The sequence below is a fragment of the Tyto alba genome, unplaced genomic scaffold (assembly GCF_018691265.1).
Source record: "Tyto alba isolate M040663 unplaced genomic scaffold, T.alba_DEE_v4.0 Super-Scaffold_12, whole genome shotgun sequence".
Lineage (NCBI taxonomy): Eukaryota > Metazoa > Chordata > Aves > Strigiformes > Tytonidae > Tyto > Tyto alba.
Window position 1 is genome coordinate 5,581,992 of NW_024881274.1, and position 27,197 is coordinate 5,609,188.

At 59.2% G+C, this 27,197-nt stretch overlaps 2 protein-coding genes across 8 annotated transcripts in view; one reads left to right on the top strand and one right to left on the bottom strand.

Annotated features, from left to right (window-relative positions):
- MLLT6 (MLLT6, PHD finger containing) overlaps positions 1–8,439 on the top strand; it is a 46,634-nt gene extending 38,195 nt beyond the window's left edge. For all 4 annotated transcript variants that reach the window (XM_042787347.1, XM_042787348.1, XM_032985527.2 and 1 more), the window contains 7 exons: positions 49–191; positions 474–662; positions 863–951; positions 1,372–1,727; positions 1,873–1,981; positions 3,507–3,884; positions 4,725–8,439. In XM_042787347.1, the coding sequence (XP_042643281.1) occupies positions 49–191; positions 474–662; positions 863–951; positions 1,372–1,727; positions 1,873–1,981; positions 3,507–3,884; positions 4,725–4,769 (1,309 nt within the window). In that variant the 3' untranslated portion in view covers positions 4,770–8,439. The remainder of the gene's footprint in view (positions 1–48; positions 192–473; positions 663–862; positions 952–1,371; positions 1,728–1,872; positions 1,982–3,506; positions 3,885–4,724) is intronic.
- Positions 8,440–14,752: 6,313 nt separating this feature from the next.
- On the bottom strand, positions 14,753–26,859 carry PCGF2 (polycomb group ring finger 2). Of its 4 annotated transcripts, none has more exons than XM_042787517.1 (10): positions 26,695–26,859; positions 22,776–22,915; positions 22,424–22,520; positions 20,078–20,133; positions 19,394–19,444; positions 19,196–19,304; positions 18,598–18,646; positions 18,298–18,396; positions 17,828–17,908; positions 14,753–17,431 (listed from the first exon to the last, which is right to left on the bottom strand). In XM_042787517.1, the coding sequence occupies exons 2-10, from the start codon at positions 22,885–22,887 to the stop codon at positions 17,093–17,095; spliced, it is 993 nt and encodes a 330-aa protein (XP_042643451.1). In that variant the 5' UTR covers positions 22,888–22,915; positions 26,695–26,859; the 3' UTR covers positions 14,753–17,092. The 4 variants fall into 4 exon arrangements, with proteins under 4 accessions (XP_042643451.1, XP_042643450.1, XP_042643449.1 ...); XM_042787516.1 differs by lacking the exon at positions 26,695–26,859 and adding an exon at positions 26,555–26,616; XM_042787515.1 differs by lacking the exon at positions 26,695–26,859 and adding an exon at positions 26,062–26,148 and having other exon boundaries at positions 18,298–18,393.
- Positions 26,860–27,197: the final 338 nt, after the last annotated feature.

The following is a 27,197-nucleotide window of genomic DNA, read 5'->3' on the forward strand; positions in this document are numbered from 1 at the left end:
GTGCAGACGGGGGAAGCATCGCTGACATGTCCCCCAACTCTTGCCCAGGTCCCCCATCAGCAGCCTGCCGACCCTCTTCGACCAGACAGTGTCCTGTAGCAGCAGCGGGCAGCTGGAGAATGTTCCCCAGGCTACCCCAAACATCGAGCAGCTCCTGGAGAAGCAAGGCAATGGGGAAGCCGGCGTAAACAGTGAGTCACTCAGGGCACGGGCTGCCGGAGAAGAGGTCCTTGTGCATGTTTGTGTGGGAGCCAGCTGCGATTTTGCCCACAGGCAAAGGAGCCGGGTGGGGGACAAAGCGCTAATCTGTGCCATGGGGAAGTAGCTGGCAGTGGGACTGTGATCTGGGGCCAGCCTCCTCCCCCAGCGTGGTCTAATTGTGGTACCTCCTGTGGATCCCCTTCTCCTCTTTCCCCCGTCCCCCATTCTCTCCCCCTGACCCTGTCCCCCTTCCCCCCTTCCATTCCCTGCAGTTGTAGAAATGCTCAAAGCCCTGCACTCGCTGCAGAAGGAGAACCAGCGGCTCCAGGAGCAGATCATGACGCTGACGGCCAAGAAGGAGCGTTTGCAGCTCCTCAACGTCCAGCTCTCCGTCCCTTTCCCCGTGGTGACCAGCAGCAACGGCCCAGGCAGCCAGGCCCAGTACATCCTGCCTCCCAACGGTGAGGGGACCTGTAGGACGCATCACCCTGTGCCCTTTCGGCACAATGCCCTGGGGTGGGCAGGAGGGGGTCGCAGTGGGGAGGATCTGACCCATTTATCCCTCTGTAGCCACTGGCAGTATGCCCTGTCCCTTGCTATTGCTGTGGCAACGTCAGGCTCCACCCCTGACTCTGCATCCTCACTTCTTTCCTCCCTACAGTCTGCAACAACGATTCCCTGAGCATCAGCAAGAGCCCCCCATGCAAGAACAGCTTTGGGATCGAGAACTCGCTCTCCACTTCCTCTGAGGTACACTGGCCTCCTCCGCATCCGCCAGCCAGCTGGGGACAGGACTTGGGGAGGGAGCAGAGCAGTGCAGTCCCAGTACTCCGACTTGATAGCCAGCTCTTAAAGCCTTCTAGTCCAGGCCCAGAAATCAGGTTTCTCTCTCTGGAGTGCCCGTTCTTCAGCTCGTCTCAGTGCTGAGGGTCTGAGTAGAGTAGCTGAGGCTGGGAGCATGAGGTGAGAATGCTTCTAGGTTATTCTGGCCGCACTTCTAGAGGCCCGGCAAAGCATGTCTGAGTTCTGGGACCCCTCTGAGCGTACACCTGCACTCGCACTCACAGCCCCCCTTCCCACCTCCAGCTCCTGCCCAAAGCACTCTTGGAGCTGAGCTGACCTTTCACAAGCTGCCCCAGTCCGATGCTCTTATGTCCGTTTTTCCCCCAGGACCCTCATTCAGGTTGCCCCAGCAGGAGCAGCTCTTCCCTGTCCTTCCACAGCACTCCTCCGCCCCTGCCCATGCTGCAGCAGAGTCCTGCCTCGCTACCCCTGCCCGGGGTGCAGCAGGTGAATGGCCTGGCCAGGGTGGCAGGCAGCGGGCTGGGGGGAGGCACCACTGCCAGCCACAGCCTCTCCACGGTGCCCATGGTGGACGGCCTGATGGGGACCCTGGCAGGAGGCCAGCAGATGCCCATCAACGGGATCCTGGGGAATCTGAACGGAGCTCAGGCCGCCCAGCCTCCGAGCGCGCTGACGCAGGCGAGCGGGCCGCCGACCTTGCAGCTCTCCACCAGCCTGAGCAGGTGAGGATGGGGAGCTCGCGGGGCCAGCCCTGCCCTCTCCAGCAGAAGCTTAGCACCGGGAGGGAGGGAGGGAGGGAGGGAGGCTCTGAGTATGCAGGACCAAGACGGGCTGCGCTGACATCCCCCTGCCCTGCTCCCCTTGCAGCATGCCCAGCCTGAGTCCCCTGACAGAGCAGCAGCGGCACGTCTTGCACCAACACGAACAGCAGCTCCAGCAGCTTCAGCAGCTCCTGACTTCCCAGCCGCTTAATCCGGTAAGTGTGCCTCCTGGCACCTTTTATCTGACTGGGTGTTTAATGGGAAAGCCTTGGAGCAGAGAGCAAAACTTAGGGCTCCCTCCTTCACATCAATCCCCTGCCCACAGGGCTGCAAGAGTCATGTGCCTTTTCCTTGGCTCCGGGCTGAGGTGGGTGGAGTGAGGAGAAAAGCTTTAGGCAGGAAGGTGCGGCACCTCCTGGAGGGAGGGAGATGGGGATTTGAACTTTTTCATACAAAGGAAAAAATTTAATCTGGGTTTCCCACATCCCGAGGGTGTGAGAACATGGTGACGCTAAGGCACCACAAAATCAGGAGTGCCGTTACCTCCTCCAGCCATCTCTGAACGTGAATCATGTCTGCTCCTGCTGCCACGAGCACACTGGTCTCTGGGCTTGCAGATGTGCTGAGGCCCACAGGAGAAGACGAACTCACTTGAGGACACTACTTGAGTTTAGAATAGAGATAAGCACCAAATTGCTTAGTCCTGTGGCAGGTGAGTTGTGTCTGGGCACACTGACATGGCGAACTGGAGATGCCCCGGGGGACTTGCAGTGTGTAGGTGGCCGAGGACTTTGGCGTCAGAAAAAGGAGCAGGCAGCTGTTGTGAGGATCTTGGCTCTCTGCCTGCATCCTTTCGGGTAAAACAGCAGCCCCGACCCAGGCTGTTGTGGGAATGGCTGCGTGGATAGATGGTAAACAAGCCCCTGAGTGTGTAAGAACCGCGTTCGCTTGCCCTGCAGAAACCTCTGTGGTGTCCCTCCCCTGCGGTGGAGTTGCACGGGCGTGCTAACAGTTCCCATCAATGAAGCTGTGCTCATTTATATCTCCCATGAACTTGGCCTGTTGCTTTGGATAGATTTCTGGGTCAGGCTATTTATAACTCGGGAAAAGCAAATTTCAAAGGGCTTCTCTTTACAGCAGCTGATGTCACCGTGTCATCAGCTGCATCCCTGTGGGTACGGGAACAATGTCAGCTCTCAGCCTGCCGCATTGGTCGATGGTTGCTATAGTGATTTCTGCAGTTTGGTTGGATTCGAGGGCGTCCCTCTGGGTGCAGGTGAGCTGTGGCCCTTGTCCCCCCAAGTCCAGCTCACCTACGCTGCTGACCCTGTGGGTCAAGGCTGAGCTGTGAAGCGGGATGAGCTGGGGAAGGAAAGTTGCAGCCAATCTAGAAATTCGGGACAGTGAATGCCACAGACTTAAAATCCATGGGTCAATTGATTGGAAAGAGCCGAGTAGATTTGAGCGCCTGCAGGTGTCTTAGTGTGAGGGTTAGCTAATCCTCCGCTCCAGGAAACAGCGGGGTTGGAAAGGTCATAAGCACAGGCTGTTAATGAATGCGACAGGCTGCTGTTCTCTCTAACTATAGAGGTGTGATCAAGGGGACTTTCTCCATTTCCCCAGCAGCACTGCCTGGGGTGGAGCATGCTCATGTGGCTCCTGGTTCCTTTGCATTAGGTGTCACCTCTTCCTGAGCCCTTTGTCCCTCCTTTGACTTCTCCTCCTCACCCTTCCCTGCAGGAGCAGCAGGCCCTGGTGTTCCAGATGATGCAGCAAATCCAGCAGAAGAGGGAGCTGCAGCGGCTGCAGATGACAAGCTCGTCCCAGCTGTCCATGAGCAGCCTCCTGGCAGCCACCTCCGCCCCCCTGCACTCCAGCACCAGCGCCCTGATGACCTCGGCCCCTCAGCCGCCCCCCAGCAGCAGCTCTCTCATGGCCTCCCTCTCCCCCCAGCAGCTCAACCCTAGCAATGCCCTCCTGGCTCCCCAGGCCACCCCACCGCTCAGCGCTCCTGGGAGCAGCCTCCTGGCTTCGGGGACAGGCATCCCACCCGTCCTTACAGCACAGACTAACCCGTTTCTCAACCTGCAGGCCGATGGCAACACCCCAAAAGGAACGGTGCGTATGCTGCTAGCACTACCCTAACCCCACTGAGCTCGTGGTGCTAGGCGCTGTACAGACCCAGGGAGAGACAGTCTGCGCCGCAGTTAACTCGGGGGAACAAGGGCACCGCTTAGGCGACAGAGCCAGAACGCTCCACTGGCTTCGGTGCATCCCCGACTAGCCAGTGTCGCGTCCTGATCCTACCTCCAAGGACTTCGTAGGGCCCAGACAGGGTCGTGGGTAGGCACAGAGGCTCCCGAGGCGCCCTTCCGCGCGTGTGTGCACACACACACACACACACACCAGACCTGCTGCAGAAGCAAGGCAGAGACAGGCCTTAGATTTGTCTCCGTTAACCCTAGGACTTGGATGGGACAATGTGCCCCTGGCAGTGCTGGCCCTATTGGAGCCTCGTGATGAAATACGAAGGTGACTGCATGTTGAAACCCAGGGTTTAGAAGGAACCTTACGCCCAAGAGGAGAGGTGGTGAAGAGGTTTACAGCCTCTCTGTAAAGCAGCCTTGTACCGGAACACCAGTGTCTAGGGGCTGATGGTGTGATACTTTCATCTCTCCTCCATCCCTCCCCTGGCCTGTACCCGTACCCAGAAGGTCCAGCCCTGGCTGGAAACGTTTAGGAGCCAAAGGCCAGGGTGGAGGGACCAGTTCGGCCTGAACTGGGCAGAGGGGAAACCTGGGGCTCCCGTGTCCATCTCGGAGGAGCCCGAGAGGTTGCGCTGAGCGGGGCCAGGTCCGCAGCACCGCAGGGCTCTCTGCTTCTGCCCCCTCGTGTTGCTGCCCATCCAGTACTGATACCTGTCTCCTCTGCGTCTCTTTTTCTGTTTGTTTTTTAAAGAGCATGAATGAAAAGGGAGCTCCTCTTACCCAGGACAAGGGCTAAGCTCCCCCCTCACCCCGAACAAACCAGCAGCCAACTCCTCTCAGCCAGGGGAATGTGGCTTTCCACAGTCAACTTTGATACTGTTAGAGCAATGAGCACAAGGCTTCCAAGAAGCATTTCCTGCCGCTGGGCAATGCCAAGAGGTGCTTTGGAAGACAGTACGTCTCTGACCAAGCCCTGGTATCGGGAGGAGCGAAGGTGGGGGGCTGCCTGCCGCCCTGGTCCGTGCCACACATGCTCCAAAGTGAAGCTGTGTTCCCACGCAGAGCGGAGGAGAGAGCTAACACCAGATACCTGCCTGTCTCCTCCCTGTGTTCACGTGCGTGTAGCCCCCCGGGCCGAGGCACTAGAGACCACGGAGCATCCTCGGCCAAGACCTCGGCGAGGGAGGCCCCTCTGCTGAGGGCTCCTGCCTGCACAGTGCAGAGGAATTTGGCGGTGCGCTCGGAGCACTGGATGGGACACGGCTGGGGCAGTGGGACGTGGTGGCAGTGCCTGCGTGGTCTGCTTCGCCCAGATGGGAAGGTTCAGAAGAAGTCCTGCAGCTGAGATTTCTCACCTGCTTTTCATCTGCTGGGCTCTTGGGATGCTCTTCTCTCTGTAGCCATCACGTGAAGCCCCGACACCTCAGCTGCATCCAAACCCAGCCTGAAAAGACGCAAGCGGTGGAGCAGGATGGACTGGTGCCTGGGGAGGAGGTGAAAGCCACCTGCTTCTTTAAAGGACGTTGCCACATCTGCTCTGCCAGCCGCTGTCGGTTCGGTGCTGTACTTTTCACATGAAAAGCACACTCCTGCTCCTTGTGCCGTCTCTCTCTTTCCTTCCAAGATTTCCAAAGGCTAAAATTTCAGCTTGCAAAAAGGGGCTGTAGCCAGTGTTACCCCTGTCGTAGCCAACTTCAGAAGGTGCATTTGAACCTGGCAGTTGTTTTCCCAGGCCTAAGCTGGGAGATAGAAATGTGTGTGGGGAAGAGAAAATCCCAAATCTGGTACCTTGTTCGTTCTTACCCACCACAAATCACCCCAGTGTGGCAAAACCACGTTCTTCCACTGGTCTTGGGCACTTCAGAAGAGGGATCTCCAAGCAATGGGACAATTTCCAGTCTCCTGAGCTGGGACATCGGACCCTTCATTGTTCTCCACCCTTTGACCTTAACTCCGTCTCGCAGCCTGGAACCTCAGCAAAGAAATCGGCTTCCTCTGAGCTTGGATGCGATGGATTGATTGAAGGACAGGTGGGGCAGCTCTGGGGGAAGGGGAACATCTACGTCAAACGTATAAATGCCCCTTCTTTTCCCCATCCCCTGGTTAAATCCAGAGCTCCTGGGGGCAGGCGGGAAGACTCCAGCTAATAGAAACTCTGAGGGTCTTAAAAAAAAAAAAAAAAAAATTTCAGACCTTAATGGGTATTTTTCAGCACATTCCCACTGCCTCTAACTAGTTTGCACTATTCAAATTTGTCAGCAGTGGGTCTGTGCTGATAGTACTAGAAAAGCTTGTTATAGGCAAAACTCATCTGCTAAATATCGTTCTTCTTTTTTATTTTATTTTATTTCTTTTCTTTTTGTTGTTTGTTTGGAAGATTGTCACCACAATGGTTGAATAAGGCTAAAAGGAGAGAAAATACCTTTCTGATCTCAGCCTCCAGTTCTGTGAACTGGGCAGAACACTGCTGTCTGCTCAGAAATATATATATATTATATATATATAATTTTTTTTTTTTAATAAAGAAAAGCTAATGTTTTAACAAGGTTAAGAAGCTATTGGAAAGATGGAGAAGGCAGCTAAAAGTGGAAATGCAGGAAGAAAAAAAAAAAAAAGTCTCCTTTCCTTGCAGTCTCTGCAGCACAGACCTAGAGAGGAGCACTGAGCTGTGGCTCTTGCTGCCAGGGTCCCTGTCCCCGGCCACCTCCCGCCTCGGTCACGGGCTGAGCTCTGCCACCTTCCAGCCGCCTCGTTCTTGCAAACGGTGAATGAAATATTTCACTTGCAAACGGTTCGACTCTACTTGTGGCTCCCTGTCCCCAAAATTGCTCTGGCACAATTGTATGCTTGCACTTTTTTTTTTTTTTTTTTTTTTTTTTTTCTTCCCCCTTTCCCCCTGCTGTGTTCTCCCTCCCTCCCTCCCTCCCTCCCTCCCTCCCTCCCTCCCCTCCACGAGGTGCAGAGCCCGTTTCTGCAGCGGGAGGTGGTGGGGAGGTGGTGGGGGGGGGTTGTGTCTTTGCCTTGCTGCCCCCTCCGTGCGTGGGGAGCCTGGGGCTTGAAGAGCACCGTGCAGGATGGTGGTTTCAGGGCTGCCGCGCGGAGCTCAGCCCTGACGCGCCCGGTTGTGCGCGACGGCCGCGGGGCGCAGGCTCTGCCTGCCCGCCTTGGGCAAGCGGCCGGTCCCCGGCGTTTGCCAGCGGCCGTTCCCTGGGGCTGCTTTGGGTCAGCGAGGAGGTGGGCAGAAGCGTTAGGGGGTAAAGCCAGTGGCTGTTAAATGTGCACATGTGGTCTCTGCCAGCTGCTTGCCCAGCTGCATCTGTCTGAGGTTTGATTTTTTTTTTTTTTTTTTTTTTTTTGCTTTTTTTTTTTTTTTTTTACTTTTAAGGGCACCGATTTGCGTTGCCACCTGTTTTGCTGTCATGCTGACCATCAGACCATCCCGTGACCGCAGGGGCCTGACATCGTGCCCAAACCTGGTCAAACTCTTCCAAAATTTAACCACGTTTCACACCCTGGAATTAGAAACACGCCAGTACCAGGAAGAGGGGATGGGAAGGAGGGAAGGCTGGTTGGCATCTATCCCTTGTGTAGCGGGTTGTGGTACGACACGTGTTGTTTCCCAGGATGAAGGAAAACCACGTTCAGATCAGTGGTTTGGTGCCCAAATCCCTGGGCAACAACAGAAAACCTTTCGGGGGTTGATGAGAGGTATTTGATGGTGAGTTTGCAGTCAGGAGGCTGAAACGGGCTGGAGGGGGCTCCGCACCGCTCCTGGGGAAATATTTGGGAGCCCACGCCTCGGCAGAGGGTGGAAATCAAGGACTGAATTCGAGGAATGGGATTTGTAGGCAGGATCGCTGTTAAAAGCAGGGGGGGCTGAGCTACGCCGCGTCCCTGGTCCCCCCCGCTCCGTGCTGGCCGGGCCGTTGAGATTTTTGTTGGTGGCAGCCGTTGGCGGACGAAGCCCCTCGGCTCCCCGGGGCTCTCTGGAGCTGGGGGGGGGGGGGGGACACGAGGAGGGGAAGAGACATATAGCACTTACACGTTTCTCTGACATCTTCCAAAGGCGCCCAGTCCCTTTGAAGTGGGCTCCTTGTCTAATCGCCTCAACCTGTCCCGGAGCCAAAGGTCCCTTTGGCAGATTGAGGGGAGAGGGAGGGGGCACTGCTGGAAGGTCGACATTAAACACTTGTGTATCTGTGAAAAAGAGGGAGAGCAGGGGAAAGAAAAAATAAAAGCTAAAGATTATCTCTGTTTCAGTTGCACTGGGGTACGTTTCTTTACCCGTTTTTATGCTAATGTCTCATTTAGTATGTTGCATGTGTCTTTTTTTGTTTTGATTTTTTTTTTATTAAATAAAAGAGAAAAATGTGTATATTTTTGGCAATTTAAGGTAATGTAGCTAAGATATATTTTTTTCACGCTGCTTGACTGTTCTTTATTATAATAAATAATATTAATATTAATATCAAAGACTTTTTTAATACAGCTAGGGTTTCAAAATTTAACTGAGAGCAGGGTCTGTGTGATTAACGTCCTGCGTAGGTGCTGAGGTCCTGGTGTCTGGCGCGGTCCGGAGCCGGCACCGGGGCCGGGGGGTCAGTTCTCAGCCTGGCCCCTTCCTGGCTTTGCACCTCGGGCCTGGAGGGAGCCCAGGGCGAGCCAGGAGCAGTCGGTTGCTGTTCGTTAGCAAAAAAGCCGCCTCGTCCCCCCCGAAGAGCAGCGATAGCCCACGTTAATCGGTAGAGATGCTCAAAACCAAACTCGCCGACCTTGTAAGCTTTCCAGCTGGCTCCTCGCTCTTCCCCTCTCCCAAGAGTTTGTTTCTCCTAAGCACCAAAGGGAAGGGCTCGTGCTGTTTCTGCTTTGTTCTGTTTTTTCCCCCAAACAGCCCTGCATAGCTGGGTGATGAGGTCTCTTCAAAATACGGTTTGGAGACATGTTCTGCGCTTGAGAAAACCCGCTCCAGTGCTCAGCTCTCAGATCTGGCTTGGCGCTTCCGCGGGTCATGCGTCAAAACTGCATGCTTTTCTGTCTGGTAGCCCACAGGCTCCATGGTTCTGCCTTCGCCTTCTGCTTTTAAATCAGAAGCTGGTTTTACTGACCTTCTGTGCTCCCTCAGCCACGCGTGCCCACGGCCCATCAGCGAGATGGACCCAGCTTGCCTTCTGGGTTCACAGGGATCCTTGTGAAGGCCTAGGAGAAGCCCTCCCCCAGCACCCGCTTCTTCTCCAGGGCTTTTCTCTCTCTTACTGACCAGCATCCACCTGGCGGGGCAAACTGGAGGCCAAAGAATTTGCCCAGATTTCTCCAGGCACCCCAAGAGCTGTCAGGAAGGGAGCGCGGAGTGAACTGGGGACACGGGAGTTGACGGTTTTATCTTTGAAAGTGGTTTTGGTCATTCAAAGGGCCATCCAGAGGAAGCAGAGTTTGGCACGCAGTCTTGCAGAGTTGGGCCATCAAATGCTCTGGGTCGCTGTAGGAAACTTTGGGCTGTTTTTCGAAGGAAAAAGGAGGTTTGGTGTCTGGTTCTGAGGACTCCGTTGCTCTCTGCAGTAGCTGGTAGCTGCAAAGCCTCCTCCGCGCCCGCCCGTGGTTCGTGCCGGGGCGCGGGCTGGGAGGGGGACGCAGGAGGTGCCCGTGGAGCACGAGGGTGACAGATCCGGTTCTGCCGTGTGTCTCGGGGGCCCTGAAACATGAAAAAGAAGAGGAATATTTCCACAGAGTTGTGTTGGCTTGTTCCTGGCATGGTTGTGCTCTTTCCACTGCTCGGCTCTTGGTAGCATTTCCGTTCCTGTTTTGCGTGGACGGGGACTGGGCGAGGTCGTGCGAGGAAGGTGCTGAGCGGTGTCCAGTGGTTCTGTGCCCGACGCACAGATCCTGGCGTCTTCTTGGACCGGGATTATGAGAGAAACACACCAGTAGCAGGCGTGTGAACCGCGGCTGTCCGAGCCATCCTACGCAGAGCCCCTCTTCCACAGGCCTTAGACCCTACACGCTCTGCTCCAGGTCCCTCCCAGCCGGTCACCAGCGTCCCCCGGACACAGCTCTTGCACGAACGGGGTCTCTCTCGGCCCCGGCACTCGCTGGGCTCTGCAAACCCCTGGTTTTCTCTCTGTTTTCACGCTGGCACACGTGCTGTAGCCGCGAGCCGGCTGTCCCAGCGGGACGGGGCTGGCTCAGACTCCAGCAATGTCCCCGCAGACCGCGCGGATGCAGATGGCTTGAGCCCCTTGGCTCTGTACCAAAGACAATATAGACATGGATGAGGTCTTCTCTCACGTGCTCACTAGAAGACTCCAGAGAAGACATACCAAGCAGATGGCGTCATTCTCTTCGGGGTGAAATGTTCAGGCTAGCTGGCAGGGTGAGAGGTGACCGGTACGTCTGAAGGGAGCGGGTCCCCCGGGAGCTCGAGCAGGCGGCAGTTGTTTGGCGTGACCGGCAGGTTGGCCCTAGGACACGGAAACTTTCCTGCTGCAGAAAGGGACGTCTGCCCGGGGGCTCCTCTGTTCAGTGCAAGTCCACCCCGCGACCTGAAGTGTCCTGCCTGTCCCCGAGAGCTTTCTGAAGGAGGCAGCGTAGCCACGGCTTGCACCCGGGGCCAGCTGTGCGCAGCGGCAGTGCCCGTCGCTTCCGAAAGCTTTCAGGCTAAAGCCTGGTTTGTTCGCAGGCCCCTCGCCGGCACCGCGTCGCCCCACCCGCGTGTTGATGAAAGGGCTTTGCTCTGCTTTGTGTTTGCCATTAAGGAGACCTGCATCATCTGGCAGGTTCCAGCCTGGCCGGGGCCGAGCAGCCAGCCCTGCGCCCAAAGTGGTTTTCCAAGGGCTCTCTTCCAGCCCAGCCAGTCCCTCAGAGCTGGCAGCTCCTGCTGCGCCGTTATTTACCGTTGCCCTTGGTATATGCTGTGCTGTGCGGTTTCTTAAACCCACATAAGTAAAAATAATCAAGTGCCTGTGATCAAAACAGCCTTGAGGCAGGGAGTTGAATGGGTCCCTGGTGCCTCTCCTTTGTGCATTTAGTCTGAGAAATGGCATTGTCATAAAGGCTGTGGATGTCACCTTTGCAGGAAAGGGTGAAGTAGCAATAATTTAAATAGTAACTTTGCAGCAGCAGGTCTGAAACTGCAATTCAGAGGTGTCCTCCCTTCTCCCATTTTCCAGATGGGGAAGCAGAGGCGCAGAGAGGACTAATTTGCTCAGGAGCCAGGTCTCCTGCGCTGGCTTTGTTCTTACCTCCCCTGCCCAGAAAAGGGACCCCAGCTCTGTGGTACCCACCGGTGGGACCCTGGGTGTCCCCTGTGGCTCCAATCCCGCAGGGCCCATGGGGCGCAGAGACCGCCCAGGAGCTCGGGAGCTCCCCTGGTCCTTACAGCGGTGTGTGATGGGCACAGCCCGGCTCTGCCTTCCCAGGGCAATTGCTGCTGTGGGGGGCAGGTGGAGCTTTTCCTTTACCTCCGTGGGTTTTGCGTGAGGATCCTCGGCACAGAAAATCCCCCCCCAACACCCAGCTGCCTGCCTCAGGACAGCAGACCCAGCGCATCGCTGCGGTGGGAGCCGCAGAGTAGAGACCGGGGGGTAGATGGGAGGGAGCAGCAGCTCTACAAGGAAAAAAATTTATTAATTTTTTTTTTTTTTCTGGTGAGACCTTTGGCAAGCTCGTGCTCAGAGGAAGGGTTTAGTTTGGGCTCAGCCAAACCCACACACTCCCGTTTATCCCATCCCTCCCTGGTGTAGGTGGTGGAGCCGCTCTGCCTGGACGGGCTCCCCCCTCGCAGCTCCCTGCCACAAACCCACTGCTCAAACTGGAGTAGCGGCTGGTCTGCTGGAGGGAGGGGAGTTTTAGGGGTTGTTTTGTTTTTTTTTTAATTGAGATTTCAAAATTTATTAGAACTTGAAGAAATTGGTTTGTGCTACCAATGGTTAAAAAGTAGGAAAATGGAAAAACTCTTGTTTAGTTAAAGATTCTCATTTTAACTTTGAAAAGTCATCGGTATCCTGCCCAGCAGCGCCCATCTGTGACTGCGCTCCAAATTACGTGTGACATCGCAGCTGAAGGGTAAAGTGCAGAAAGCCCCTCCAGAGCCTGGTTTGTATTTTTAATTTAAGCAGCAAACGCAAAGCTTTAGCACCTGCCTGGGCTGTAGGGAGCCTCTGCTGACGGCCAGCCGTGGATGCAGCCTCTTCAAGAGGGTTTAGGGAGTGCTTGCAGCCCGAAAAGCCGCAATGAGCAGGAGGGTCTGTGAGCCAGATTATGGCAGGACTGAACAAAATAATCGGCTGCAGACGGGGCCCTGCGCAGGCACGACCGGGCGTCCTGCCCCGCGTAGCTGTTCGGTCCCAGTGCGTGGGGAAGCGGGACGGATGCAGAGGGCTGTCCCTGCTCAGCCCACGCACGCAGCCTGGGTTTCAGCGGGATTTAAGCACATCCTCAGTGCTCCGAGGGCTCCCCACGGCGCAGCCGGTCTCGAGTGGGACAAAGGGACCCGTGGAAAAGGGATGAGCACGAAAAGGGAGCGAGGAGAGAGGCGAAGGGCTGCAAGAACGTAAACATTGAAGCAGACATTTGTATGGTTGTTTGGGTTTTTTTTTTTTCCTAATAAAAGGGTTTTATTTGAAAACCACAGGGGCAGATTTGTAGCCGGGAATGTTCGTACTTTCTTACATATTTGTACAACTGCCGCATGTCGGCGTCTTCCGCGCTCGCTGCAGGAGGCTTGCGGGGAGGACGCTTTCCGATTTAATTTCTTCCTAAGGACAAAACCGAATTCAGGTGCTAAGGGCAGCAGGATCTCTTAGAAAACTGCTCCTGCTTACCCTTCTTCTGTCTTCAGGGGGAAAAGAAGTCAGTGAGCCTCATTTTCTCTCCGTTGTGTATAACGCAAATAGCTTCTTTGTATTATTAATGTATTTGTATGACTGAGAAATTGTCACAGTCCTTGTACTTTTTATTAGAAGAACGTTTTCAAAAAAAAAAAAAAAATAAAAAGTAGGCTAAAAAGATCCGCTTCCACGTCTGCTCATTTCCTCGGGGTTCCTGGACAGACGCGCGGCTCCGTGTGCCACCGAGGAACGAGGTTACTCGAGCGCAGCAGCTCCCGAACGACTTGCAGACCACGGGTAACGTGGAAAGGCGGACCCGTGGCCCGCAGCCGGGCTGCGGAGAGAGATCCAGCAGAGAATTTACAGCCTCCTCAGTCAAAAAACATGCAGAGGCGGACGGCTGGATGTCTCTAAGTAGTGCTGTAAGCTGAGGCACCAAACCTGGGGCTGGAGGTTTGGGAGTCGCTGCCTCGAGGGGAGTTTTCTACCCCTGCGCTGGGGAGGAGCCCTCGGGGGGGGTGTGGGGGCACTTCAGGAAGGAAAATAAAAGGGAAATAAAATGGCTTTGGGTTGGGCATTGGGCTTAACAGCTCTACAGGGCGATGCTCTCGGTGCCTGGGTCGCTCCCCTTGCACCGGGAAGCTGGGCCGGGGTGGGAGCCGAGCGTGGGCACCCCCCCACGCAGGACACGCGGTGGCCGGGGGGGCGGGTGGGATCCTGCCCGTGGGGCCGGCTCGCCGCAGAGCCCTCCCCCTCCGGCGTGCGGCCATCTGCAGAGCTAAATCATTTCAGCTGTCAAAAAAAGCTCATTTTTCCCTGTAGTTAAATGTTTAAAAGAAAGGGGGAGGCGGGAGGTCAAAACCTTTGATGCTTAAAAGATGAATTTCCAGGGAAGTGGCGGAGCATTTGGCGAGCAGGGAGACACCCCCCCCCGCCTTCCTCCTCTGCAGCTCCGCGGGGGGGGTCCGGGGCGAACCCCCCAAACCCCGCGGAGGGGGGGGGGGGGCACCAAGAGGGCTCCGCACACCCAGCCCCCGGTTTGATGGGGGCCCGGGGAGGGGAGGGGAGGGCTGCGAGGGTCTGTGCGAGCAGCCGTGCAAGGAGGAACCTTTGTGCAGGGAGCAGCCGAGCTCCCGCCGAGCCCGGGCGGCCCCGGCTCTTCCGGGGGGGGCGGGGGGGGGAGGGAGCCGCTCCCGGGGAAGGTGACCGGGCGGCGGGGGCTGCGCCGGGCCATGCTGCCGCTGAGCACGGCCGCGCTTGTGACACTGATGAGAGCCGCGGCGGGCGGGGGGGGGGGGGGTGTGGCGGCGGCGAGGGGGGGGGTGTCTCCGCCCGGGGAGGGGGGGGGGGGTTGCGCAGCCCTTCGCTTCCCTCCTCCTCCTCCCAGGTGCGACGGTGCTCGGCCCCCCCCGCCGCCAAGCAGCCGTACCCGGTGGAGCTGAAGGCGGGGAAGAAATACGCCTGGTGCGCCTGCGGGCACAGCGAGAAACAGGTAGGGCCGGGGGGGGGGGGGGGGCTGTGGGGATGGGGCAGGACCCTCGGGGACCCCCCCCTCACCCCGGCCTGGGGAGGGGAGGAGGTGGCGTTGCCCTCCCGGGTGCTCCCGCAGCGCCCCAAGTCCCGTGGGATGCGCTGCACCGTGGATGGGGGTGGAGGGAGGGGTCGCGGTCCCCCCCGTTTTATGCCCGGTGTGTGTGGGGGGGAGGGGGATCAGCGCATCCCTCGAGCCATCCAGCCCCCCCCCCCCCAAATCCCCGCCTTTACCTCCTCCCCCTTCGCTTTGCAGCCCTTCTGCGACGGCGCCCACAGGAGAGCGGCCCCGGGGGTCTCCCCCCTGCGCTTCACCCCCGAGGAGGACAAGACGGCCTGGCTCTGTGGGTGCAAGCGCACCCGCACCCCCCCCTACTGCGACGGCACCCACAAAGAGGAGCCCGGGCAGAGCACCCAGCTCTGACACGGCTGCACCCCCCAGGGATGGAGGTCACGGAGCCCCCGGGGGGCTGGGGACCACGGGGATGTTCAGCCCTCTCAGGTGTGGGGAGGGAGATGCCCAGCTCAGCTCCCACCCCAATTAACCTTAATTACTGAGCCCTGAGAGCCGCCACCAGCTGCAGCAAACCAGCCTCACCCCACCGTGGGGACAGGAGTTTTGGGTTCTGCCCCCCCGGGGCCCTGCCAAGGATAAACGGGGGCTCAGCGCTGGCTGCGGGGGAAAAAAAAAAAAAAAATTACTGGATCGTGGGACTTTCAGGAGCGGTTTTGGCATTTCCAGAGCGGCGGGTGCCCACTGAGACAGGGGACGGAGGGACCCGGGCAGCTGCATCCGTACAGGCAGACGAAGGGAAGGACAGTCTGCAGCATTTATTACATTTACAAAGCTGTATAGTTATACAAATGTTTAACCAATAACAATATATGAATATCAGAATATATTACAAGACATTAAAACGTTGTACAGGATGCAAACATACAGAGCAATTTGGTTTGTACCATATAGGAAAAAACAGAAAACAAAACAACCCCTCCCAAGAGCCCCACACAAACCCCAGACTGAGGCACTTCAGCTGCCTCCCTCAGTCCATTTTGGCCTATTTACAAGGAGAAAAGGGGTGTCAAAGTCAAGACAAATGGAGCCCCCCCACATTGCTTTGAGCCCCTGGTCCAGCCCCAGGGACGGGGAAGAGAGAAACAAAAGGGGCCCCGGCCCCAGTGCCCGGAGGGCAGCGGAGCCCGGGCTGTGCTATAGCAAAGGTGCCGCTGTCGAGTCCACGATGGGGGTGCAGTACTTCAAAAAAAAAAAAAAAAAAAAAAAAAAAAAATACAATAACAACATCCCATGTTTCCTGACCTTTGGAGTCGGGCTGTTCATACAATTCCCGTGCCGCTTTCCTTTGGTTCTCACCGTGCTGCTGGGGGTGGCTGCGGCCGCTGCCTGGCCGTGGGGTGCTGTCCGGGTGCTGCAGGCACTTTTCTTTTTTTTTTCGTTCATCCCCCGTCCCCAGCAAGGGCGGGAGAGAAACCCCCCGGGCTCTCCGCTCCCTGGGGCTAATGTGCTTTTTTTTTTTTTGGGGTCAATATAGAAAGTTGGTCCCTTCCCCGGAGCGTGTGGGGCAGCCGGCGATGCCGGTGCCGCTCCGCTCCCGCCCGACCCGCAGCAGCACCTTCCCCCGCTCGCCCCTCACCGAAGCCTCCTGGCTAAAGGCACTGTAGTCTTATTTTTTTTAATTTTCTTTTTTTAAAAACCCAATGTGGGGACAGGAGAAGGTAAGGAAGGACAGGGCGGGAACAAAAATAAATGCTCTGAAACGTGACGCTGAAGCCACGGAGGTGAGTGGGGAGCCAGCGGCTGGGGGTCCCGCGGCCTCTGGGTCCCACCCAGCCTCACCCAGCACTGCCGGAGCCACCCCCACCGGTTTAGATGCCCTCAGCCAAAATTTCCCGGCCGGGGAGGTGGCAGCTCCCTTGGAAAGGAGAAACCAATATTCAGGGGGGCTTGTGCTCCTCCCCCTGGGACGGCTGGCCCTTCACCGCCAGGTTGGAAGTATTAATTTTTTTAAGCTGGAAAAGAAAAACAAAAAAACCCAAAAACCCTCCTTACTGTGCATAAAGGGAAGCGTCTGGGTGAGGCTTTGCTAGATCAGAGCCTGAAACACTGTCCGGAGACCACACAGGGAAAGCAAAAAAGAAACAGAAGCATGCACGGCAAGGAAAAACCGGGGGGGCAACACGGGCAAGTGATGCTCGATGCCAACAAAGGGACCAGTGGTCCCAGCTGGCCACCGGCACCATGTTATCAAACCTGGTGCCAAAAAAAAACCCCTAAAGAAACACAAAAAAAAGGTAAAAACCGCAGGGCACGGTGGGGCTGGGGGGAAGTTTTTGGCTTCTGTGCTTGGCCCTTACCTGTGCTTGGCCCTTACCTGTGCAGCCGGGAGTCGCCGCTCCCGGCCCCGTCTCGCTCCCGGCGGGCGCGAGGGGAGAGGGATGGGGAGGAGAGGGAAAAGCGTTAAGAGAAAACGAGCAAGGAAGGTGGCAGCGCCTGTGTGGCTCCCAGCTCCGGCATGCAGCTTACATAAGTTTAAATTTAAAAAAAAAAAAAAAAAAATCATTAAAAAATATTCAACCACATTTATGTGTCTTATTTGCATTTTAAATTAATCTGGTCAATCAATAGAAAATAAGTATGTATAATTTTTTTTTTTTTTTCTCCCTATGTACACATATATATTTATATATGTATCTATATAATATATATAGATATATAAAACCCAGCCAGGAGTCCCTGTTCTGCCGACGCTTAGGTCAAGGCGGAGGCCGTGCTGCCGTTGACAGTCGTTTTGCGGCACCGGCCGGCGGCGGGCTGCGGCGGGTGGCAGTTCGAGGTGCCGTTGAGCGCGGCGGCCGTGCCGGGGGGGCCGCTGCCGGCGGTGGAGCTGGGCGAGCCGTGGGACGGGGTGCCGGGGCTGGGCAGGGACGAGGAGGTGGCGGGCAGCGTGGCGGGGCTGTGGGCTTTGTCGCTGACCGACTCGCACTCGGAGGCGCCGCTGGTGTTGGTGCACTCGGAGGGGGCCGGCTGGGACAGCTTGAGCCGCTTGCAGGCGGGTTGGACGCGGTATTTCAGCGGCAGGGGCCCGTTCTGCAAGCGGGAGAGGGGCAGGAGCATGGCACCCCGCGGCCACCCCCCCCCACACACACACACCCGCCCCGGAGGAAGGGGGAGGGAAGCACACGCAGCCCCCCCCCCAGCTCCTAAAAACCACACCTGGAGCAAACACCTTTGGGAGGAGGGGGCATCAGGGGTTTTAACTGGTCGTAGCGCCCAGATTTGGAAGCTCTCCAGTTTTTAAGCTTTTTCAGTTAATTTCTTTCAATTCTTACATTCTTCAATTTTTACATTCTTTAAATTTTAAGGTTTTTTTCAGTTTTTAAGCTTTTTTAATGCCTTTACCCTTCCCCTCAAGGACTGCTTCCCCGAGCTTTTCTCCAAGACAAGCCCCGGTGCCCACGGCGGGGAAGGAGGAGCTCCGCTTACCCTCCTCCAGGGATAGATGTAGGCGATGTCCATCAGGGTGTAATACTCCTTCAGGGGCTCGTCTTCGTAGAGGACTTCCACCTGGCGCAGGGGACAGCGTCAGTCCCTCGGCACGGGGGGCAGAGGCACTGCCAGCCCCCCCCCCCCCCCCCCCCCCCCTCACGGGGCATCGGGGCTTTGCTGGCCCCAAGTGCATCTCCCAGAGCCAGTGGCTCCCGGCACCGCCCCGGGGCCAAAAACTGGTGGAAATTCACACAGTTTACACGCCACGAGGGACGGATCCTGCGCCAGCACGGGGACGCAAAGCCCGGGCAGCGCGGAGCAGAGCCACCGACAGTCGGGAGCAAGCGAAGCGCGGTGCGTTTGCAACGCGGGGTGGCCAAAAGAGCATCCTCCCCCCCCCCCCCCCCCCACACACAGCCCACCGGAGCACCCCGAAAGCAGCGAGCGCACCCCAGCCCCACGCTCACCTTGTACTTGCTGGGAACGTCCATCTTGTTGCGGAGGAACTTGGCCAGGTGCATGACGGTCATGGCAGCGGGGCAGCGCAGGAACCGGACCCCGTTCTTCTGGGGACACAGCAGGGGGGGGGGGCCGGGGGGAGAGGCATTGCTGAGAGCCCACCGTGCGATTAATGGGCAGTTCCCACCTCCTTCAGCTGACGGTTTGGGGGTGCCCTCCTGTCTGTGTGTTGTCCCCCCCCCCCCCGCAAAGCCCGGAAGGCTGCTGGACACACGGAGCTCTCCGTGCCGCGGTCCCACCACACTCACCTTCTCCTTCTCCAGGTCCCCATTCTCAACAGTCGCTTTCTTCTCCTCTCTGGGGGGAGGAAAGCAAACGCGGAACAAAGTTTGTGGAGGAATGAAAAGGCGGAGAGAAAAAATAACTCACCACAAGGACCATCCATGGACGGGCTGCAAGAGGACCAACAGCTTGGCCAGCCCTGACCACGTGTGTGCCCAAGTCGCTGCATTTCCAATCCAGCTCACTGCAACCGCTGCCCGGGGTTCCCTGCCTCCCCCCGAGCCGCTGCTCCGGGTGCCGGTGACATCCTCGGCGGCCACCACCGGCCCTGGGGACGCGGCAGCCACTGGGCTCTGCCGCCTGGGGAGCGGGATGCAGGGACCCCACTGCTGTAGCGAGCACCCGCAGAGGCTGCAGGGTGGGGGGGTCAGGGCGGGGGGGAGGGGTTTGGGTGCTCCTCTGTCCATGCAAGCACCTTGGGATACGCTGAGCCCCGAGCAGGGGCTGTGTCAGCCGCCACCACCTCGCATCTCAGCTCCGTCTCCAGAGTGGGAAGAGAGGATGAGATTTTAGTCATCAACCCCAAACCCAGGCAGAGGCTTAGGAGAGGCCAGAAAACGGTACCTCGACCCTTCGTAAAACTCTATGGACAGGCTGACGATCTCGTCGTCCGTCAGGTTCCCCTTGTCCTGCTCGGAGACTTCCCCGCGATCTTCGTTGGAGCCGTTAGGAACTGGGGGAGCAGAGGGAGGGAGAGGCTGAGCCGCTGAGGGGGGCACAGCCGGGGCGAGGGGGGGGGGTGTCCCCAGGGCTGACACTCACCCTCGGCCATGGGGTAGGCTGCGTAGAAGTCGCGCCGCCTCTTCATCTCATCTGCGGGAGAAGGGAGGAGAAAGGTGAAGGGTGGGGGGGGAAAAAAAAAAAAAAAAAATCACACCAAGGGGGAAATGGGTGCAAGGAGGGGAGCGAGGGGAAGCCCCGGGTTGCCGAGCGCCTGCTCCCCGCCGGCAGCTCAAGCCCCAGCTGCCGGGTGCAGACGGACCCGTGGGAGAGCGGTCGCTTTAGCCAGAGCAACCAAGTCATACCCATAAAACCCCCGGAGCGGCTGCAAATCCGCTGCTGTGACAATGCCTTGACGGCGGCTCGACCGTCCTCGGGCTTTCCACGCCTGCAGACCCCCACACTTTTGCCCCCCGAGGACGGGCGGGCGGGCACTTGGAAAGCAAATCCGCGGGTCCTGCTCCCAGCTTTGCTTTCCGTGGTGCCCCCCCCCCCCCCAGCAGCAGCCCCCGGGGCCGCCGGTGCGTGGGACGGGCACTATCCAAGGAGCCATCCCTGGCCGTTCACACCGTGCCCTTCCCCGCTGTCCCCCCCCCACCCCACCCCGTGACACGGGCAGGGGTGGGCGTGGGCAGCACGAAATCCAGGGGACCGGTTTCCCTGGCGGGTGGGAGCGAGATACAAACAGCCCCAAACCCACACAACTACCATTGTCCATGGCTGTACCTTTGAAAAGCCCCGGGACCAGTTTGTACACTATGTCCTGGAGGGTTTTGTCCGACCTGGGGGGAAAAAAAAGAAATAGGAAAAGAGAAGGAAATCAGGTGGATTAGGGAGCAGCTCGGTTCCCCCGGCTGCTGAGAGCTGCCCTGCGCTGTGTGCCCCCCGCCAGCCCGAATGCTGCTGCCCCCCATCTCCCTCCCAGGAAACTCCCAGCACGACGCCCCGACTCCCCGTCCCACGGCGATGCCACAACCCTGTCTTACAGGCAAACCCACCCGCCCTCGCGCTCACCGCAAAGGGTTAACTCTGGAAAAAGAAAGAAAACCATTTCAAAAATCCTTGTAATTGCTCGGGATGATGACAGCAGGATTTTGGGGCCAGGATCCCTTTCGGTATTCAAAATGATTACAAAACCACATCGAGAACTTAAAAAAAAAAAAAAAAAAAAAAAAATCTAAGATCAGCAAATGTTTCTGCAAGTTTTAATTTGCATCTAATTTTATTTTTGGACTCAGCTCCAGTTTGGGGCTCAGGCTTTGATTTCCCTCTGCTGTAAGGATGGCACGACAGCATCCGCTGTCAGGTTGCAGAGTGGGCTCCCTAAAACGTGAACATCTCAAGGTGGGATCTTCTAAAGCACTTGAGGAATGGGGGAAGCTCAAGTCTCATCCTCAGCACAGAGCTGGGAATGGGATTTTGCTGGAAGGCTTGGGCCGGGGACCCTGCAGGCAGGGCATCTGGCACAATTTAAAACCAGCAGCTCAGCCAAATAAAAAAAAAATCTCAAAAACAAAGCAAGTGCAGTGGGACTGGTGAAAAGTAAATTATATCTGCAATTATTTCCATTTTAATAATAAGGCCTTTATTTGAAAGAAAAACAAATGACCGTACCCTATATTATTTTTAGCCTGGCCATGTCTTTCATCCCTAATTCCTCGGTGATGTCACTCTGGTTCACGAGGCCCCGCTGTGATTTTATTTATAATACATACCCAGAGAATTTGCTTTATAATTTACAGCAAGCTAATGAAAAAGCAACCTCAGCTGCTTGATTGGCAGCTTAATCACCAGCCGGTCCCTGCTCTTGCATGAGTCAACCCCATTCAGCCCAGCGCGGTGGCGCTGGGTGGGGGCCGGGGTGCCAGGGGGGACACGGGTGGGCAGCGCCCTCAGCACCACCGCAGCATCACGCCCGGGGGGGGCTCGGCGCGGCCGCGGCTCCGGTTTGGGAAGCAAAGGGGGAAGGGAAAAACCTTCCTGGGTGCGGAGGGTTTTCTAGGGCACCACATCTGGCTCGGGGCCCTGTCACCTGCGGCAGCGCCTCTGCCCACGTGTGCCCCACGTTTCCCCCACCTCGCCGGGACCGGAGGGGGGAGGCGAAGGCGCCGTGACGCCGGGGGCGCGGTGCCCGTCTGCAGCGCGGGCGGCTGCGTATCCCTCTCCGCACGCAGGCAGGGATGTTTCGGCGAGGGAGCCGTGGGAGCCAGAGTGTAAATATTTCATAGTGAACCAGGGGAGGGGAAAAAAAAAAAAAAAAAAAAAAAGAAAAGGAAAAAAAAAAAAAAAGTGTTACTACAGAAACAGATTTACATGGAAGAGGCTTAAAAAAAAAAAAAAAAAGGATAAAAAAAAGCCAAGTGATGTATTGCAGCCTTTCATGGTTTCTATGCCAACCACCTGCAGAGCCAATTCCACAGCTGACGGGATGTGTCTGGCTTCCCCCAGCCAGACGCGGGGCCGGGGCAGAGCCAGCGCGAAGCCACCGCCCCCACGGCCGGGCACCCTCTCACCTGCGCCGCTGCGGCACCCCCGGCTCCCCCCGCGGGACACGGCACCATCCCCACGGGGGACAGAGCAGGGATTAGGAAGCCCAGGCTTAAACTGGTGGGACTGCAGGGACAGACAGATGGATGTCTGTGGTCTGGGATGTGCAGGGCAGCCCCTGCTCTGGCTGGCACATGTCCCAACCTCCTGTTGCTGCCACAGAGATGTCCCCAGGTCTTGGCCCCTCCATGGTGGCATTTCCCGCCGTCCCCATTCCCCTTTGTCCTGGGTTTGAGTGAGTGGTGGGGTTTTTTGGTAGCAAGGGAGGGGGCTATCAGGGTGGCCCAGGGAGCACCCCAAACTCCCCACTGCTGCGGGGTGCAGAGAGGTTTCGCGCTGCAAGAGCTGCAACCAGTCCTCGCTCGGCGGCGGCATCGTGCGCCTGAGCTGGGCGCAGAGCCCCGCTCCCCGCCCCAGGCCACCCCAGCGCAGGCACAGGCTGCGAGGACACTTTGGGGCCAGGGGTCGGTGCCACGTAGGGGGCACAGCGCGTGGGGGAGCCCCCCCCCCCGCCTCGAAGCTCACCTGATGCTGAGGAGGGGTCTGGTTTTGTGCACTTGGACATCACACATGGGGCAGTACTTGTTCGTCTCCAGGTAGCGAACGATGCAGGTTTTGCAGACTGCAGGGAGAGACTCGGCGTGAGCAGATGGACGGACGGACGAGGGAGTGAAACACCCGCAGCCCTGCACCGATCCAGTCCCCCCCCCCCCCCGACCCCCCAACCCTGTGCGGCAGCAACGGGGGGGTGCAATCCCTGATGCAGGATGGGTCTGGGCACTGCGGGAGGGTCTCGGTGCGGCACGGCCACCCTTCCCGGGGGTTTGGGGCACCCCTGGGTGCAGCGCGGCCCCGGCCGGGGGCCCGGGACACTCACAGGAGTGCAGACACTCCACGATGGTGGTGGCGTCTATGAAGTAGCCGCCGCACAAGGCGCACATCAGGTGGGGGTTGAGCTCGGTGATCTTTATCCTGGTGGTCCTGTGCATTTTGGAGCAGCGCCGCGGCGGATCCTCCCTGCAGGGAAACACCCGGGGCCCCCCTTAACGGCTGCTCCGTGCAAGGACGGGACCCCCAGGACCCGTTTCACCCTTTCACAAACAACTGCAGGGCAGGGTGGGGGGTGCCTGGTGCTCCCCATCACGCCACGCTTGGCCCTGGGAGCAGTGGGGCAGCCCCCGGGGCGGGGGGGTTGCACAAGCAGCACCCACACACCTCCCCACGCAGCCCCCGGCCCTGGGCACTGCCCAGCTCCCTCTGCCTCATGTCTGCGTCTTCCCGGGGGTCCCCAGGTGGGTCCCCACCATGCGGAGACACCTCTGAGAGGGGACAAATCACCCCCGTTAGCCAACCCCTCGCCCGCAGCCCCCTGGGCTGTGCACACACACACACACACACACACAGAGTGTATTTTTGTTTTGTTCGCTGGAAAAGGCATTTTCAGCCACTGCCTCGCAGTTTCTATAGAAACTCCCGAGTCCGGTGCTGGCCGCCTGCCCGCAGCCAGGATCACCCGCAGCACCTGCACGGGCGGGGGTACCTGGCCGGGTGTGCTCACGGGGCACGGGCAGCCTTCCCGGCGTGGGGAATCGCTGTCTGCCCGCTCCGGCACTTCCACGTTTACAATGGGAGACGGCAGAGCCGGGGCCCAAAATCACTGCAGTTTTATTGTTTCCATGGCAACCCCGATACTTGGAGAGGAGCCAGAATATTATTACAACCATCCAAGGCGAGGGGGAGAAGGGAGAAGAAACCCTGGGTGTGTGTAAATGAGCGTGGGCGCGATGGCAGAGCCTGGGTGCGCTGACAGCAACACCCGTACGCACCCACACCCCCTCCACAACACAGGGAGAGACAAACACACACACACACACACACACACATGTGTGTGTGTACACACATACGACACGTACACGCGCACAGGCAGAGTACCCCGGTACACACCCGCACCCCCGCGGTACTGGTGTTCGCACGGGGTCAGGTGTGGACGGTGTCGCTCGTTGCCCGCCTGACGCCTGAGAGCCGACAACCAGACAACAGCCGAGACAACCACCGAAGGCGCAACAGTGACCCGGCGAGGAGCAGGGAGCAAACAGGGTGCACACGTGTGTGTGTGTGTGTGTGTGTGTGTGTGTGTGCGTGTGCACGGGGGGGGGGGGGGGGACGTGCAGGGGTGGCTGCACCAGGTGGGTGTGCCCCGGGCTGGGTGTGCAAGGCTGGTTTTGGGGGGGGGTGTAAGGGGGGGTGTGCTTGGGGCTGCGGGTGTGTTTGCACGACACCGGGTCCGTGCCGGGCACCTGCCCTGGGGAAGCTGCTTGTGGTCCCGCTCCCCCCCCCTGCGGTGCCTCTCCCAGGCTCCAGTCTGGGTTTCTCCTCTCCTTTGGCCACCGTGGGGTCCCCAGAGACTGGGGACACCACGGGGATGGGGATGCTATGGGGATGGGGACACCATGAGGATGGGGACATCGCGGGGATGGGGATGCTATGGGGGTGGGGACATCGCGGAGAGGGGGATGCTGTGGGGATGGGGATGCTATGGGGATGGGGACATCATGAAGATGGGGACATCACGAGGATGGGGACACCATGGAGATGGGGACACCACAAGGATGGGGACATCGCGGGGAGGGGGATGCTGTGGGGATGGGGATGCTATGAGGATGGGGGCACCATGGAGATGGGGACATCACGAGGACAGGGACATCATGAGGATGGGGACATCACGAGGATGGGGACACCACGGGGATGGGAATGCTATGGGGATGGGGACACCATGGGGACAGGGACAAAGACACCACAGGGACCGGGACACCATGGGGACAGGGCCGGAGATGCTGCAGGGATGGGGCCACCACGGGGATGGGGACACAACAGGGATGGGGACACCACGGGGATGGGGACACAACAGGGATGGGGACACAACAGGGATGAAGATGCTGCAGGGATGGGGACACGACAGGGATGGGGACACCACAGAGATGGGGATGGAGATGCTATGGGGATGGGGACACCACGGGGACAGGGACACCACAGAGATGGGGACCTCAAGGACACCCCTGTGCCCCAAGGGTCTCCTCGCAGACAGGGGGTGAGGGGCACCAGGGTGTTTGAGAAGCCCCAGCACCGCCCCCCTCCCTCCCCAGCTCAGCTCTCACCCCTGGGCACCCCCTGGGTGGGCACCCCTGGGTGCCCTGCACCCTGCTGCCCTCGGATAGGTGCCCTCAGCCCTCCACAGCCCACTGGTGACAGGGGGGCCACTGCCAGGTGCCCCCCAGCCAGGAGAATGCCGGGAGGGGGGGGCACTGTCCCCAGCCCCAGGCTCCCACACCGACTCCAGCCAGGGCACCGGGCAGCTCCGCCGGGCACCGGCTGCCCACGCCGGGCCGCAGGACCCACGGCTGCATTTTGGGTGGATTTTGCCGCTTTTGGTGCTCGCCGCCTCCAATGGCGGCCCGGGTCTCCGCGGGAGGGGGGAGCCTGAGCCACCGGCGCAAACCGGTTCTAATAAACCGGGTGATAACAACCGCGATTTCCTGCCGCGGGGGTGAACAAAGCCCCGGACACCCCCACTCCTCCCACCCGGGAACCGGGACCGGCGGCAGCACCGGCCCCGCTGAAGCCCCCGGGGCCGCCCCGTCCCGCCAGCGGCTCCCCCCGCGCCCCCGGCCCCGACTTTTGGGGTGTTTTGTCTCCCTGGGCGGTGGTCCGGCACGGTACCTCCCTTCTCCCCGTTCCTCAAATCCCCCCCGCGGACCAGGCACGGGTGGGGAAGGACGTTTCAAAGTCACCCGGTAACTTGGAGCCGACCGGCTGCCCCCTCCCCGTGGGACCCACCGGCGGCGGCGAGCCCGGGAAATAAACCGCCTCCCCGCCACCCCGGCACTGTCCACTCCTCGCACGGCGGCCACGGGCCCCCACGCACCGGGAACACGACAAAAAGGCGGCAGAGCGTGAATCCGCGGCCCCCGACAGCGCCCGCAGCCGCGACGGGACCCCCCCGCCCCTCCCGGGGTGCGCGACGCGGGCACCGGCCGCCGCGAAGGCGCGGAACTGTGGGAAGGGGGGAAGAAGCACCGCGGGGAGGGCACGGACACGCGTGTCCACACGCCCGTGTACGCACAAGGAGATATCCACCCTCCCCAAAACACACCCCCCACACACACCCCCATTCCCCCGCCGTGTCCGCGGCGAGACGTGTCCGCGCGGTGCGTGACACCCGCCTGGCACAGGCGCGCGGGCACGGACACGCGATGGGGCGCGGACACGCGTGACCCCGCTCTGTGCCCCGGGGGAGCCCCGCGGGCAGCTCCCGCTTCATCTATTTTTTGGGGTCTTTTTTGTTGTTTTTGGGGGGGTGGGAAGGTGGTGGGGGGAAACACGACGATTTGGATCCGGGGGTGGGGCGCTCCCGGTGCCCCGCAGCCCTTTGTGCTCCGGTACCGGCTGACAGCCCGCCCCGGGGCCCGGCCCGGCCCCTCCGCCCGCCCCGGGGGGGGCTCCCGCCGCGGCCCCCCCCCCCCGGCCGTACCGCACCACCCCGCTCCTCTCCGCGCCGGGCCCGGCGGGGGGGCGGCGGGAGCCGGGGCTGTCAGGGCTCCGTAGCCCCTCGCCGGTGCCCACCGTGGGGGGGTCACAGCCGCCCCCCTCCCACCCTACCCGGGACAAGAGCGGGGCCGTGGCACAAAGCGGGGGGAGGCGGCGGCCATCGGCCATCTTGAACGCGGAGAGAAAAGGGCGCGGGGGGGCCCGGCGGCGGGGCCCGGCGGCGGGGGGGGGGCCCGGGGCCGCGTCCCTACCTGGTGGCGGCGGCAGCGGCGGCCCCGGGGCCGCCCCCTCCGCTCCCGCCGCTCGGCGCGACTCGGCTCGGCGCGGCGGCGGCGCTGCGGCCGGGGCCCTTTTTTCTCTCGCTCGGCTTTTTTTTTTTTTTTTTGCTTTTTTTTTTTTTTTCCCTTTTTTTTTTTTTTTTTTTCCCTCCTTCCTCCTCCTTTTTTTTTTTTTTTTAATTTTTTTTTCCTCCTTTTTTTTTTATTTTTTTTCCCTCCTCCAGCCGCCGCCAGGCCCCGCCCCGCTTCACGTGACCTCATTCCTTTGGGGTGTTGCGGAGGAGGGGAGTGAGGGGCCGAGATTGGGGGCCCCCCCCCCTTCACCGCTGCCCCGCCCCTCCAGGACACGGGTCCCCCCCACCCCCCCGGTGGACACCGCCGCGCCGGTGCCGCCCCCCACCCTCCGTGACCCCCCCGTTGTGCTCAGGGAGGAAAGGAGAGCGCCCTAAAAGCCGCTGGAATGGACCCAAAATCCG